The sequence below is a fragment of the Triticum dicoccoides genome, chromosome 7A (genome assembly GCF_002162155.2).
Source record: "Triticum dicoccoides isolate Atlit2015 ecotype Zavitan chromosome 7A, WEW_v2.0, whole genome shotgun sequence".
NCBI lineage: Eukaryota > Viridiplantae > Streptophyta > Magnoliopsida > Poales > Poaceae > Triticum > Triticum dicoccoides.
The window spans coordinates 494173077-494190087 of NC_041392.1; the positions used below are offsets into that span (position 1 = coordinate 494173077).

The window sequence follows — 17011 nt, forward strand, 5'->3', positions numbered from 1 at the left end:
TAGAGGCTAAACCCTAGAAGATAGCCTATAATTCTGATTGTTGTTGTCCTACAGACTAAACCCTCCGGTTTATATAGACACCAGAGGGGGCTAGGGTTACACAGAGTCGGTTACAGAGAAGGAGATCTACATATCCGAATCGCCAAGCTTGCCTTCCACGCAAAGGAGAGTCCCACCCGGACACCGGACGAAACCTTCAATCTTGTATCTTCATAGTCCAATAGTCCGGCTGTCCGAGGACCCCCTAATCCAGGACTCCCTCAACCGCCCCCAAGGGTCTTGCCGAGTAGGACACAAACCCTAAACGAACACAAGAATCACCTAAAAAAGGAGCAAGAGCCCTCCCGCCGGTAAGGACCGAGATCCACCACACCTTCATCGCCCTATGGCCACAGAAGACGAGGTAGATCGTCGGCGGTGCTGGCGGGAGGCGAGCAAACCCTAGTCGCCCTCACGAGAAGCAGAGGCAAAGGGGTACGAGACATGCTTTGTCTATTTTATAAACCCTAGCAGGTGATGAATTTGCTTACCCTTGGAGGTTGCCAACGTCCCAGTAGCTAAATTACTTTCCAAATTAGTGTAAGAATTATTTGGTCTTTTTTTTACAAACTGAGAAGTTTATTGGGTTTTTTTTCGGGAAAACTTTCAATCTATTTATCTTCAATCATGGCAGCACAACGAACACCAAAAATAAAAATTACATCCAGATCCGTAAATCACCTAGCGATGACTGCAAGCACCGAAGCGAGCCGAAGGCGCGCCGCCGTCATCGCCCCTCCATCGCCAGAGCCGGGCACAACTTATTGTAGCAGACAGTCGGGAAGTCGTCGTGCTAAGGCCCCATAGGACCAGCACCCCAGAACAGCAACCGCCGACAATGAAAAATATCGTAGATCCGAAGGATCCAAACCGAAGACACACGAACGTAAACGAACAACAACGAGATCCGAGCAGATCCACCAAAGATAGATCTTCCGGAGACACACCTCCATACGCCCATCAACGATGCTAGACGCACCGCCGAAACGGGGGCTAGGCGGGGAGACCTTTATTCCATCTTCAGGGAGCCGCCGCCGTCTCGCCTTCCTGAGTAGGATACAAACCCTTGCAAAATTGAAAAAAAAAACAACTAAAAACGGAGCCCTCCCGCTGGCCCTTGTCAGGATCCACCGCGCCTCATTGGCCCTAGGGCCACCGAAGACGAGGCGGACCTGCTCCGGCGCCGGCGAGAGGCACGAACCCTAACTTTCTTTCTTGGAGAAGAAGGAGGAGGCGGAGGATCGATCTCCGATCCAAGAAACACAAATTGAAATGTTGATCGATTGGTGTAAAGTTGAGCCTTCGGGTAGCCGCGGTTGAGCGAGCGTCGAAGTTTACGGTGTAGCAAAAATGTGTCTCAAGAGTGAAAAGTAACAAAGTTTCTCTTGATCGAAATTATGCACAGGCTGACCAAGAGAGAGGTCCACAAAACGTTCTAAGGAAAAAAGACATGTCGACGATTTTTGTTGTTGTTGTCGTTGGTGCTGCTGCTAGCGGTTACTCTGAACGGAGCAGCAGTCATGCATGGAGTGCAGGCGGATGCATCCTCCAGCGCTCACCCGCAGGCTTGTGGCACATTGGCCACGCCTTGCCTTTCAAGCTCGCCCATGACACTGCCCAACGAAGGGGGCTTCAGCCCCAGCGGCAGTGGCAGCCACGGTTTGGATAAAACATCACCGATGGCCGCGTCTATGCTCTCGTTTGACTGCAAAAACCACAACAAGACAGAGAGTGTTAACTAAAGCTGGCCCAGACACAGCAGTGCAGACAGTAGGATAGATGGAAGTGTCGTACTATGTACGTACTGGTTGTGCTTGTAGCTGGAGCTGCGATTCTTGCTGGTTCTTGCTCGCCAGCGCTGGTGGCGTGGAGGGGGGCGTGTAGACTGGACACGGCATGGCAACGGGCACAGGAGGAGCAGGAAATTTCTGAATCAGCAAAATCATTCATCCCATCAGTTTTTGGTACAACAATTGCAGAGAAATACCACAGCTTATATAGATGCTTCCGTGAGCAGGTAAATATATTAATCAAACATGCCAAAGTAAATTGCTCACCGGTGCCATCGGCATTGCCATGCAAGGAGTCCCATGGGTCGGCATATACGCTGCTGGGCCCTGCACAAGCAAATCCAAACAAAACGTAAGAAACAGGCGCCACGAGCACACAACCACAAAACCACATACAAGACTGCCATAGGTGGTGCTACGTCTGCACGTACCCTCATGTAAGGGTGGTGCCAGAAAGCCGGGTCGGACGGCGGCGGCGGCGGGGGAGCCCACGCCGGCATCGGGGCGCGGGGCATTGGGTGCCTCGGCCACATTGGCATCCGGGGCGAGTCCATCGTGGGGTGACCCCAGACGTGCAACGGCCGGACGTAGTGCTGCATGGCTGCCGGTGAAGGAGGAGGAGGAGGAGGGTGCGCCGGCGCGAAGCCGATGGTTGGCACGGTCCATATGTTCGAGTCCTGCCTCTTCACGGCCGCAGCCGGTCCGCCGGCGGCATACATCTGTCGTCGTTGGGTCCAACTCGCCGCCTCTGCCTCCCGCGCAATCATGTGCTTCCGGTGAGACCGGTACTTCTGCAACGATATGGAACTCATTTAGTCAATCGGCACAGTAGTGGGATGAGTCGATGTCAATAGTAACGTTTTTTCAGTCGCGCCCTAGCTAGAAATAGCAGGTTCATATTTCAATATCCAGATGTTCTTTCTGCGATGGATTTCAATATGCAGTTGTGCGGTTAGAAATGACAATATAGAATTTGCAAGCAATTAAAATACTCCCTCCGATCCAAAATAAGGATTGAAGTTTCAAACTGGGGTTAGTTCAAAGCTTATAAAAGTTTACCGAGGGAGTAGTTATTAGGAAGTGGCTAGGTCTTAGTCGAGTGAAACTTAATCAAGTCTAAATTAAATGATATAACATGTAAGAAAAAAAACTTTGTACAGATCTTTAGGTAAGATCCTACAAGTATGCATCGACCGAGACTTCGTTAAACACTGAGCTTTAGCAATACGTAGAGACTCAGAGTCAGCCAAACAATTGGATGCCCTCAATGATTGTTTACTATATTTCCTGGGCAGAACAAGTTTATACTTCCGGTGAATTAGGTCGCAGCGTACAGTTGGGCCAGTACTCAAACAGAACTCATCCAAAGTCCGTGAACCTACAGCCATACGAGTACGTAGATGATAGAAGTGATGGGGTCTACCTAGCTAATGGGAAGAGAGAAACGGAGAACACCTAAACTTGTTCTTGGAATGTATAACAACGGTTGCTCTACTTTGGCACACTTGCTTTTTTGACATGTTGCATGCATTACACCTGCCATGCATGTCTTATGGCTAGGGAAAGACATGAATTATCACTTGAATTCTGAACATACGTTTGCGTACATGGCACATTTGTGCGAGTCATATTTCAAAGTAGCTAGTTCTATATCTGCATCCCTTTGTGCTAGATTCAACAATATGTATCATTTTCTTCTAGCTATTTCATTTTGGGCGTGGCTAGATCTCGGTCAACTGAGACTTAACGAAGTCTCAGTCAAGTGACAGAGCATATAAAAGGAAGAAAAGAAAATTTAAAGAAAAAATTACACGGGTCTTCAAGTAAGATCGCACGAATATAGCCTCGACCATGTCTTTATTAAGTCTCAGTCGACTGAGATTTAGCAAACCCGATTTCATAATATTTGCTACCTGATTGTGAATTGCAAATTGAGAGATGTGCAGCTTTGGATTGCTCTTCTATCAATCTTCCTTAGCTCAGGAGTTTTTTGTTTGTTTGTTGATTTATTAAACTAGATCCTTAATACTGATAGCTAGTACAGCCATCGAAGCATAATTGAGTTTAGACAGAATAATCAATATTCAGTTTCAAACTTCAAGTTTCATGCCTGCACTCACCTGCAAATGGCTTGCTATGTTGTGCCGAGTGAGTGAGTTGATCCCCATGATCTCCAGAATCCTCGACGGCACCGCCTTGTCGATGCCGAGCTGCTCTACCGCCTGCACGAACCTCCGGTGCAGCTCCGGCGTCCAGTCCACCTGCAGATAGGGCACGCCATTAATACCACAAAGGTGCAAACCTAAGAAGTATGTCTACATATGACCAATAAGAAGCATGAATACACCTTGGCTTTCTTCTTCCCGTGGGAGTTCTTGCTTGACGACTTGTGGCGGCTCTCAGCCTCGGTAGACGACGACGTTGTCGACGACGGCGATTTTGCGTCCGGCACAACGGGGCGGTCGCCGCCGCCCATGCTTTCGTCCACCTCGGCTTGACTGCACCCTCGCTTCCCGTCTCCTAGCCCCGCCTCAGCGAGCGCCGCGTTCTCTACGGCGATGACACCACCGGCCGAACTGACCGAACCGACGTCCTCCACGGCGGCCAAGAGCTCGGCGCAAGGCACCTGCTGGTCCTGCAACTCCTCGACGCCCGCGGCCGCCGCCTCGAGATCAGTGAAGATGTCGGCGGGGTCGACCTCCAGGTCCGGCAGCGCGTCGCCGTCCTCTAGCCGGAGGAAGAAATCCCCAAAGTCTATGTCATCAACGGTGAAGTCGAAGTCTATGTCCAGGTCCGCCACCACCACCGCGCCCCCAACCGTCTCCATGGGCGCGGCCTCGGCGCGCTGCTCCACCGCGTCGTCGGCGAGGCACCTCGCGGAGGACACGGCAAGCATCTCGGCCACTCTACCCACCACAGCCAGCTACGTGCAAGTTCAGCCCAGCGCAATGCGGCGGAAGCAACGGCACGTTAGGTCTGGAGCGCTTCTGCTGCAGGCCCGATTTGAGCACTGAACTTAAACTGGCATGCAGTTCGTGCGGCGGAGCTGTGGCTGTGCTGTGCCCGCTGCAATGGCGAGTATGTATGTATGTATGTATGTATTCTCCGGGCCGGGCAGTGTAAGGGAGGGCGGCTGTACGCCACAAGCTCGCGAAGATTTGCCGGATTCGTTTGATGGGTGGGCTTGTCCGCGAGCGCAAATGCAGCTTGGTCGCTTCCGCGAATTATTGCGGCCACTGTGTGGGTGAGCCTTTTTTGAGCACAGCCTATTTCCCGACTATTTCGTTTGCCGGTACCCAGAGCTCGGAGAGCGCAAGGGCGTCGGAGAAGCGAACAAATACTGACAGTGGCTGCATGTATATCGGCTGGAGGCTGCCGCGCACGCTGTCCCTGCCCATGGGTGGGAGAGAGGGACAGGACCAGTATGTGGGGGCAGGGGCCGCGTGTGTTTGGAAGTGGACCGACCCGTTCAAATCACCGGTCATCGTGCCTTGCGCGCGTTAGAAATATTTTATCCTACATCCTATACTATATCCTTCTAAATGAAGATTTTATTAGTTGGTGGAGGTTCGTGTACTTTCTTGTTAGATAATAACGAGCTAAAACGAGACACGAGAGACACAGATTTTTATGTAAAAACCCTTGCGAAGAAAACCACGGACGCACGAAGACGCAATCATTATGATGAGGAGTATTACAAACATGAGACGACAGACCGTCTGAGGTGTAACTACATGAGGTATATATGAGGGCAATACATGAGAGTCCTTCGAGGACAAGTAAACGAGTTGTACTCGTACGCGTCGACGTCAACGCAAAGGCCCATACCAGTTGTACTACGTCTAGTCCAACACAGTATAATTTGGATCACAATTTAACAATCTTCACCTTGATCTAAATTCCCTTCAGTAGTCGAAGAAAGTAAATAACTCAATCTAAATCAGCATAAACACCTTGTGCGTCAAAGTCCATAGGTCTAGTAAGAAATACCAACTAAGCCTGAGGAAAGCTCAAACTTATTGGTCGAAACTGGCTTTGTCATCATATTAGCAGGATTATCATGAGTACTTATCTTGCATACCTTCAAATTGCCTTCAGCAACAACATCTCGAATATAATGAAGTCTGACATCAATGTGCTTTGTCCTCTCATGATACATTGAATTCTTTGTAAGATATATGACACTTTGACAGTCAGAAAATATGGTAGGGCAAGATGAATCTCCACAAAGCTCAGTGTATAAACCTTTCAACTAGATAGCTTCTTTGCATGCCTCAGAAATAGACATATACTCGGCATCAGTAGTGGAACAAGCCATAATTGACTGCAAAGTTGCTCTCCAACTCACAGCACAACCACCAATGATGAAAACATAACATGTGAGTGATCTTCTTTATCCAAATCACCAGCAAAATCAGAATCAACAAAACCAACAAGTCCATCTCCAGTTTTCCCAAACTGTAAATGAGCATTAGAAGTACCTCGCAGGTATCTGAAAATCCATTGAACTGCTCTCCAATGCTCTTTTCAAGGATTAGCCATGTATCTACTGACAACACTCAATGCATATGATAAATCTGGACGAGAACAAACCATGGCATACATGAGTGAACCAACTGCACTCGAATAGGGAACTCTAGACATGTACTCAATATCTGCTTCTGACTTAGGACATAAAGCTGATGATAATTTGAAGTGTGCAGCTAACGGTGTACTCACCGGCTTGGCATTATGCATATTGAAACGATGAAGAACTTTATCAATATATCCCTTCTGACTTAAATATACTTTTCCAGACGGTTTATCTCTGGATATTTCCAAGCCAAGAATTTTCTTTGCTGCACTCAAATCCTTCATCTCAAATTCATTACTCAACTTCTTCTTTAGTTCATTAATATCTGACATACTCTTTGCAGCAATAAGCATATCATCAACATAAAGGAGCAAATAAATAGTTGAACCATTGACAGTTTTCAAATAAACACAACTATTATAATTAGACCTTTTGAAACCTTGAGAGAGCATAAAGGTGTCAAATCTCTTGTACCACTATCTAGGGGATTGCTTCAATCCATAAAGAGATTTCTTTAACTTACAGACAAGCTTTTCTTTTCCAGAATAAAAAAACCTTCAGGTTGTTCCATATAAATATCCTCTTCTAATTCTCTATGTAAAAATGCACTTTTAACATCCAATTGCTCAAGCTCAAGATCATGCATGGCAACAATACTGAGTAAAGTACGAATAGAGCTATGCTTCACAACGGGAGAAAAAACTTCGTTATAATCAATACCTGGAATCTGGCTATAACCTTTAGCAACTAACCTTGCTTTATATCTTGTCTCATCATTAGGAGAAACACATTCTTTCCTCTTAAAAACCCACTTGCAACGAATAGATTTCTTCTCTTTAGGTAATCTTACTAAATCCCAAGTGCCATTCTTTTCAAGTGATTCCATCTCATCATGCATAGCGGTCATCCACTTATTACTATCACCAGAAATAATAGCCTTGGAATATGAAGAAGGCTTAGAATTACCTTCAATTTCTTCTGCAACAGATAAAGCAAAAGAAACAATATTGCACTATTCAATTAACCTGTCAGGTTTATTAATACCCCGTCTAACTCTGTCACGTGCAAGATTCCAACTGGGTGGAACAATATGCTGATTTGGAGTGTAAGTGACATGATCATCATTAACGATGGGTTCATCATGTGCATCAACAATTTTATTACCAGATGTATCACCTGAATTAATAACATGCTCCACCTGAACAGTAGGCTCCTGAACAATAGGTTGTTGTTCACTCTCAACGGGAACATTAGTAGATGAAACATCATGTAACATAGCAGATTCATTAAACATAACATTTCTGCTAATAACAACCTTCTGGGTTTCAGGATTCCACAATTTAAAACCTTTAACACCAGACTTATAACCAAGAAAGATGCACTTAACAGCCCTAGGCTCCAACTTTCCATTATCAACATGAGCATAAGCAGTGCAACCAAAAACTCTCAACTGTGAATAATCAGCAGGTGAACCAGACCATACCTCAATTGGAGTTTTCTTATTAAGAGCAATAGATGGTGAACGGTTAATGAGATAACAAGCCGTGAAAGCGGCCTCAGCCCAAAAACGCCTATGCAAACCTGCATTGGACAACATGCAACGGGCTCTAGAAATAATGGTCCTGTTCATACGCTCAGCAACACCGTTTTGTTGAGGAGTATAAGGAACGGTGTAATGTCTGACAATGCCTTCAGACTTGCAATAGTTCTTAAATTGCTTAGAACAGAATTCCATACCATTATCAGTGCAAAGTATTTTTACCTTCCTTTCAGTTTGCCTTTTAATCATAATCTTCCACTCCTTAAATGCTGAGAATGCTTCATATTTATGCTTCAAGAAATAAGGCCAAACTTTTCTCGAATAATCATCAATAATAGTCAGCATGTAACTAGCACCACCTAGTGACTTCTTGCGAGATGGTCCCCATAAATCAGAATGGACATAATCAAGAATACCTTTAGTTGTATGAGTGGAAGTGTTGAACTTCACCCTCTTGTACTTCCCGAAGATACAATGCTCACAAAATTTCAATTTACCAGGTTTATATCCATCAAGAAGACCTCTCTTATTTAACTCTGCTAAACCAAGTTCACTCATATGTCCAAGACGCATATGCCAAAGGTTAGCAGCATCACAATCAGAATTCTTTGAAATAACTGGAGTAGCATTACCTGAAACAGTAGAACCTCGAAGGTAATAAAGACCATTGGTCGAACTTAAATCACCTTTCATCACAATAAGGGAGCCTTTGGTGACCTTCAAAACACTATCTCCACCTGAATACTTGTACCCCTTTGCATCAAGGGCACTCATAGAAATGAGATTTCTCTTCATCTTCGGAATATACCGAACATCTGTCAAAGTTCTGATTATGCCATCAAACATCTCGATTCGAATAGAACCTATGCCTTCAATCTTGCATGGTGAATTATCAAAACCCAAAATGGAACCAGCAGCAGTAGTGGAATCAAAAGTATTAAACTAATCTCTATGTGGACACATATGAAAAGTGCATGTGGTGTCAAGTACCCACTCATCATTGGTCTCAGCACATCCAGCAATAATGACAAGAGCATCATCGGAACTATCATCACGAGCAACGTTAGCAGAATTTTCACCTTGTTTGTTACCTTTCCTCTTTTCCTTGTTCTGCAACTTGAAACACTCTGAGATGTCATGCCCGTCTCTCTTGCAATATCTGCAATATTTCTTGTCTCTAGATTGCGATTGGCCCCTGTAGCCGTTTTTACTTTTGCCTATGTTTCCACTATTGGGGTTCTTCTCCTTTGTCCTGCCACGAACAGATAATCCCTCTGCTTGGGATGAACTTGAACCATCATGAAGCACCACCAGTTTCATCTTCTCCTTAGAGGCCAAAGCTTCATAAACTTCATTAAGTGTGAGAGTATCACGACTGTTTAATATGGTGTCTCTAAAATTGGTATAAGAACTTGGCAGTGAACAAAGTAACATTAAAGCAGTATCTTCCTCTTCATACTTAACCTCCATTGCAGCTAGATCGGATATAATCTCTTTAAATTCTGAAATATGATTCAAAACATTACCTCCCTCGGGTAACCTGTGCAGGAATAATTTTTGCTTCAGATGCATCTTGCTGGTGAGATCTTTCGTCATGCAAATCCCTTCCAGCTTTAACCATAGAGCGGCGGCCGTTTTCTCGCTCAAAACTTCCTGCAAAATATTATTATGCAAATAGAGTTGAATTTGTGACAAAGCCATACAATCAATTCTTTTCTCCTCATCAGTCCAGTCCTCAATTCGGTTCTTCCCAAAACTATCCAGTGCTTCATCATAGTCGGACTGTGCCAACAACGCCCGCATCTTGACTTGCCATAGGGTAAATCTTGTGTCACGGTCCAGCAGCGAAAGATTGTACTTCATGGATGCCATGAGTCGATAAATCTGTGTGCACAAAATAGTACAAGCCGGTAGAAAAATCATTGATAGAATTAATTTGCGGAGCAGACGAAAAATAGGATAAATAGCATCTGGTAGCTTCGTGCGTATGTAGCAATCAGTAGAGAGAAACAAATATGATTTACTAGTACTCAATAGTACTAGCCTTCACGTGAGCAAGTAGTAGCAGAGCTTCGGTAGATTTGACGCCTAGTAGGAGAAAACAAATCAATCTCTTCACGTGGCTACCTCCAACTCTTGCTACTAGTACGATTGATCTTTGCGTCAGAAGATGTGACGCCGCTCTAGCTCAATCGGCTGATAAATCAGATGAACCTATACGTACCGATTGGAACGCCTGTCGGACTCGGTGACGTGCGGCTGCAGAAACTCCAGTCGCATTCGATGGATCGGCCGGACGCGCGCGGTGGCCGTAACCCTAATCTCTCATCTCAAATCTCGTATCTGTAACTTGGCTCTGTATACCACTTGTTAGATAATAACGAGATAAAACGAGACACGAGAGACATGGATTTTTACGTGGAAACCCTTGCGGGAGAAAACCAGGGACGCACGAAGGCGCAATCACTATGAGGAGGAGTATTACAAGCACGAGACGACAGACCGTCTGAGGTGCGACTACATGAGGTATATATGAGGGCAATACATGAGAGTCCTTGGAGGACAAGTAAACGAGTTGTACTCGTATGCATCGACGTCAACGCATAGGCCCATACCAGTTGTACTACGTCTAGTCCAACATAGTATAATTTGGATCACAATTTAACATTCCTCCTCTCAACTCTGACAAGTGGCCTGGCGTGTTTGGATGGAGGCTTGTCAGGCAGCGATCTTAGTCTGACACCGGAGGGTGCTGCATAAGAGCATCTACAACTGGAATTGGGCAATCCCCTCCAAGGTTCCATGATCCCCTCCTAACATTTTCTTTCGGGTTTGGAATTTCAATGGAAAGGACACGAGCTAAGTTTTGTAGCGCCTTAAAATATTTACTCCCATCCCTTCACCCTTGATCACACTTAGACTCCCTCATGGCACTCGTTGGCCGTCATTGAAACTTCATGGAGGCCACATCCCGCCGCGTGGGAGGTTTTTACTGTTCCAGTGAGGTTCCTATTGTTTCAGTGAAGTTATGTCTATGTAGCATATCCACGGTCTCTAGAGAAGAATGTGTAACACTTGGAGCTCATATTTAGAAGAGTCAAATTCTAAGTGTGGCACTTTGTCCCTTAGAATCGTAGACTAGTTCCAACCCCCCTCCTACTCTTCCTCAATGGCGCCGACCACAATACCTCTGCTCCTCTTCCCTCCTCCCTACCCGTACTACCAGCGGGCGGTGGCAACAGAGAGGTTGAGTGGCGGCGGCATCTGTTATCTCTAGGTGCTCCCGTTGGAGTGAGGGGATCCCAGAGATCGGGAAGACGTGGTGGAGGCGGCGACGGCCTCTGTTGCGTGAGCAGCAATGATGGCGGTGGCTGGACCCATTGATGACATGCTCACCAGAGAAAGGTGCCTGTGGGATGACGGCTGCATCAACGTTCTTGGCGACATCGATGTATGTTGAGGACCGCAACGCGCGTGTGTGTGGGACGTCCGATACTTCGGCGACAGCTAGACCTGCGCATGGCAGCCCGGCCTGCCTACCCGAGCCCTTAAGCCCGACATTTGGCCAGGCCCGGGATCATCTTTTTCGTCTGAAGCTCATCCCAAAACCCCAAAGAAAACCCGAACAAGGTTAAATAATCATTTTAATTGAAAAATAGGTATAATGATATATTTTAATACGGCAAAAATATTGAGAAGTGCACTATTCACATGTTTGGGCTTGCGTTGGGCTTGATATTGTCAATTCAAACTTTGTCAAGCCCGACCAAAAACCTGACTCATCAAGGGTATGATCATGTTTAGCTCCTTGGATTATGTCATTTGGCCCTCAAATTTTGCAATCAACTAAAACATTTGGTCATAATCGAAGCCACCAACTTTCACATTTTTTTGTTGCTTTTTTCGATGATTTTATTGTTCATAGTAGGTGTAATGAACTTGGGTGTAGCCACAACTTTTCCAAAGAATATTAGGACAATTTCCATAAACACTTATAGGAGAAGGTTTATTGAGGACCCAAATCAAAATGGGGGGAGCTGCTTATGAGCATTTTACAGCCAGTTGACAATTGAAGTTTGGAGATGACACTGGGACGAATGATTTCCTGCTATGGGCTGCTATCCACGCGCACGATGCCCACATGTGGGTAGAGGAATCGGGAGGCTGCTTTGGCTCCAGCATCGGACCCCACCAAGCCTCAATTTGCACAATAATTTAGGGTTGGAAAAGTTTATCACATATAGTAGTAACAAGTGATTACGCTTAGAAGCTGCTTGGCTTGATACTATGTTAATTTTTTGGCAAAACTATAACTTGACAAAAGGTGACAATATTTTGGAGATTGACAAGAAAAATTAATAGCCAATGAATAATTGATAGCCAAGTTTTCAGACTTGTCTGGACATTAGCGTGCCAAGTATAATTGCATAAGCAAGCAACCCTTCGCCTATATTTTCTGTGCTCATTAATGGGCAGCCCTCTCAAAAATTTAAAAGTTGTTGAGGTATCCGACAAGGTTGTCCCATGTCTCCTTATTTGTTTGTCATGGTCATTAATGAGCTCTCTATCATACTCAATGAGGCTCTTCGGGCCAATCATTTGCAGGGTATTTCTCTTGGTCCAAATTGCCCCTCTGTGCATTCTCTTCTTTTTGCAGATGATTTGTTGGTGTGTGGGCAGGCATCTTGCCAAGAGGCACAAGCTATGGCTAATCTCATTCAACATTTTTGTGCTCTCTCTAGTCAAACTCCTAACTGGAATAAATCTGCCATTCTTTCTAGCTCTCATGTTTCTCCGGCCACTATGAATGACATTAAGAAAAAATTTCTAGTTGCTAATCTTGATGCTAATTTCAATCATCTTGGTCATCCACTTATTCTTCCGGCTAAAAATAGAGGTGTCTTTTATAATTTTGTGTTATATAAATTTTTGAACAAGCTGCCCTCTTATAAAGCGAATATGCTCTCTCATGCTGCTCGGCTTGAACTTATTTGCTCTGTCTTCTCAGCTATTCCAGTTTATTATATGGCCAACATTTTGTTCTCAAAAAAATGCATTGCTAAACTCACAGCTATCATTAGGAATTTTTGGTGGACAGGTGTTAGAGAAACAGATTCCCAAAAGAGTCTTTGCCTGAGGGCTTGGAAGGATATTACTAATTCCAAGGCAGAGGGTGGCTTAGGAGTCAGGAATTTAAAAGCGGTTAATGAAAGCCTTATCCTCACTGCAACCTGGAGGCTAGCAAAAAATCCTTCTTCCCATTTGTATCGTGTTCTTCAGGCCAAAAAATTTCATACTTCTACCATTTGGAAAGCTACGACTACTCCTCCTAAACCTGCTTTTTGGGCTTCCATTTTAAAAATGTTGCCTAAGCTTAAAGAACATGCTTTTTACCAACTCACTCAAGGTAATATTTCGTTGTGGAGCATGCCTTGGTGCAATCTTTGGAATTCTATTCATGATTATCTCATTCCTCAACAGCCAGGCTTTGTTTATCCTTCTTTGGTTAGAGATCTTTGGTTGCCTGGTCAAAAAAGATGGAATCGTGATCTTATTTTCTCTCTTTTTCAGGAGCCTCTTGCCTCTCATATTGTTAGTTTGTATATTATTGATGATGAAACTAAAGATTTGCTTTGTTGGGCTCTCTCTCCTAATGGTATTTGCTCTTCCAAATCTGCATATAAACTCTGCTTGCAAGAAATTTATGCTCATCCTAGAACTGCTCCTGTGGATGTTTCTCCAGACTTAAAAAACTTTCTTAAGACTATTTGGAAACAGAAAAATTTGCTTCCTAGAGTTCAAACCTTTGCTTGGAGACTTCTTAGTAGGGCTCTGCCCACGGGAATGAGAGTGCGTCATTTTTCCATTCACATCTCTCAAAACTACTGCGGATGTGCTCAACCAGAAGATGATATTCATCTATTCTTTCTTTGTGACTTTGCTAGAGCAGCTTGGTTCTCGTCCCCTTGGTTTCTTCGATCTGACATTCTTGTTCAAGGACACTCAACGATGCATTCCATTCTTATTCATCTTGTTACTATGGGCCATCCTCATGCTTCTTTGCAGAATGTCCTTAATTTTTTGTGGTGCATTTGGAAAGCTAGAAATGATTTTTTGTTTGATCGCAAAAAGCATCTTCCTTATCAAGTCCAAATTGTTGCTGCTAATATGGATTATGGCTTTCAAGAGGAGCCTTTCCATTTCCCTAATAAGAAATCCTCTAATAATAATCAACATAATAATCAACATGCTTCTCATGATCTTCCTATACAGGGCCGCACTCTCAAGTCTGATTTATTGATCCTTGGTACTAAGATTTCTTCGGATTTAGTGTTTCGGTCCTAAAAAATTCCAGGTCTTACTCATGGAGAAGTGGGGACAGGCGTTGGTGTCTATTTTTGTATTCCTTCAAACCAAGGTGAGATCAATATTCAGGTTCAAGCTTTGGCACCTCCTACTTCTACTCCTCTCCAAGAAGAAGTTGTAGCTCTTGCCTATGCTGCTCAATTGGCGGCTCGCCTTAATATTCATTGTCCCACGTTTTTGACCGACTATCTTTCACCTGCCTATGATGCTGCCTCTCAGAACGTTTCTCATTCTACTTCGCATTGGAATATTAGAAAAGAATTGGCGACCTTTGTTAAGTGTACCTCTAATCGAAATCCTCAGGTGTTTCACATTTCCAGGGACATTAATGGAATTGCTCATAAGCTTGCCCAACAGGTTTTCCGATATATTGGAGGACCCTTTTTGATATGTTCTGCTCATTCTCATTCATCTTCTCCATGTCCAGTGGAAAATACATTTTCAGGTTTTCAACTTGAAGGTATCCAGCTGCATACGGTGTACTGTTTCTAATGCAAGCAAAATCCAGTTGCAGATCAAGATGAACGATTATCTTCTTCAAGGAGTTACTCTCAGGATCATGCATGAATACTTTTATATATTTGCTAGTTTTTGTAATCTAATCATGTTGCTTAGGGCATTGAACTTCTGTTCACTTTGCTCTTTAGGATCCTTCCTTCAGCTCCCTCTCAGAGGTTATGTTGTATCTCTTCTTCTTCTCTTCTTTTGCAGAACTCTGTATCTGACTTGTACTACCCTTTGAGCTGAATGGAATATATGGCACCTTTGGTGCCTTCATTTGTTCAAAAAAAGCAAGCAACCTCACAAGACTGACCTAACTTACTAGTAACAAGATGGCAATGGCCTCAGTAGATTCTCATACCATCACCATCAACAACGAGATTCCTATCTGTTGGCTGTTGGAAGTGTAGCACTAAGCTCCTCAAGGCGCTATCGTCCTCTTTTTCGTGACCACGTCTTGCAACTGCAGAGCTTCTCTTGCCCTTTCTTTAGCCTCCTTGACCAAAGCATTCAACTCTTGTAACTTTACAACTTTAATGTGGTGGACATTGACTACCTTTCTGTAAATCGACATAAAATTGTCCTTGAGAAGTCCTTTATCATATTTCCCTTTACCACTGATTATCTTCGCCATATGCTCTGCTGAAAACCCCTGAAATGAACACAGCTGCAGCTTAAAAGACTAAGTCCATCATACGATAGTAAAAAAAACATTACAAGATATCAGCAAGATGATTAACCTGATCAGGGTCAGATGGATCTTCGTTTGTACACATGAGCAGAAAAGTTGTCACATACTTCAATGCATCCCAGCCCTGAGTGTCGATGCCTTCTTTCTCAAGAACACCACTCACACGCATGCACCTAAGAATCTCCTTATTATTTTCTAGACAGTGATACACGTAGCATGTTGTTTCTATAATTTGTCCATTAGCCTGGAGACAAGGACATAAGATCAACAATGGAACATAAATGGGGAAAGGAAGAGTTTCATAACAATGATATGTGATGTATGGATGAATAAAGAAGTGTCAACATTGTGTAATGTTCATCTAAGCATAGTAGGTATGAGGTTTCAGCTAGTAATGCAATGTAAACTTCACGGATTACAAGGGAACAAGCAATCAGAGAGTAAATGACATGGTGCATATCAGAGAGTAAATGACATCAGGAAAGGCAACCAGTGAGGTCACTAGATCAGGTTTGGTGTTGAAGTTAAGATTTTGCAGGAATATTTGCAATCCTTTGCTCCTATGCTTATTGTCCTCATCACTCAGCTCTAATTCCTCTTCAGGAACTATGATATGTAACAGGTTTTTCATGCCCCACATCACTTCCAAGGCTCATCATAGCAGCAGATAATATTCTGCAGAAGACACATCAGAATTGGGATGGTGGCTGTTGTACTTCGTACAAGCAAAAGAGGAGAAGGCGGGAATTAGGCTGACCAGTTCTTTTTCAATAATGTATTTATGCTCAAGCTTTCCAACAAGAAGTTTCTCTCCAAACCACCATTTCTTAATCATTGAAGCAAGGTGCCCATCTATACCAGAACTAGGATTAATGGCATCTGACTTGTTCACGAACTTCTGGAATTCACATTCACAGACTACCTAGTGAACAAATGCAGAATTATGAGCATGATAAAGGAAAGACATGTCAAAGTATAGTAGGTTTCTTCACCAAATATTTCGCACCACATTGACACCATTTGTGCCAGGGCAAGTCATTATATTCCTAATATTTGGGAAATTTCTTGCCACCTGTTTGCGAAGATCGTCACTCTTCCAAAATTATCTGAACATTATATTATTGTCACAGCTTCTAATTAAGATAACCCTGTACAGCTGTAATAGATTATGACAATTGAAGTGTCCAATTTTGTGGAAACAGACAAATCAATAAAGTACTTCCAAGAAATCGTATGATCACAGGAAATGGTGGTTTAAAGCTATTGTCAAAAAAGAATTATTTGGTTTGTTCTGTACCTGCTTTCTAGCAGATACGAAAGATCTAGGCAGTCACTAACAATGTTTTGCCTACAATCAAACCATCAGGTAAATATGAAATGTCATCTAACTAGACAAATGCGGTCCAACATGTGTGCTGACTAATTATGCAATTAAACTGACAGAGGACAATTTCTTGTGAATCAGTTTAATAGATTCTCCAACACCATTAACCTCATGCAGGTCTAATCGT

General features: G+C 43.8%; 1 protein-coding gene across 1 annotated transcript; it reads right to left on the minus strand.

Moving 5' to 3' along the window:
- Positions 1-1306: 1306 nt before the first annotated feature.
- LOC119329998 (probable transcription factor GLK1) lies at positions 1307-4923 on the minus strand. The gene is made up of 6 exons (XM_037603107.1): positions 4177-4923; positions 3950-4090; positions 2261-2620; positions 2097-2156; positions 1845-1967; positions 1307-1744 (listed from the first exon to the last, which is right to left on the minus strand). Exons 1-6 carry the CDS (start codon positions 4723-4725, stop codon positions 1595-1597), a joined length of 1383 nt encoding a protein of 460 aa, XP_037459004.1. The 5' UTR covers positions 4726-4923; the 3' UTR covers positions 1307-1594.
- Between the last annotated feature and the right edge of the window lie 12088 nt (positions 4924-17011).

Excerpts from the sequence above, each read along its gene's own strand:
- LOC119329998 (XM_037603107.1), bottom strand. The coding sequence starts at position 4,725 with ATGCTTGCCGTGTCCTCCGCGAGGTGCCTCGCCGACGACGCGGTGGAG. Across the intron at positions 4,091-4,176 it reads ACGGGAAGAAGAAAGCCAAG|GTGGACTGGACGCCGGAGCT; the intron begins GTGTATTCATGC and ends CCCTATCTGCAG. Across the intron at positions 2,157-2,260 it reads GGCACCACCCTTACATGAGG|GGCCCAGCAGCGTATATGCC; the intron begins GTACGTGCAGAC and ends TTGCTTGTGCAG.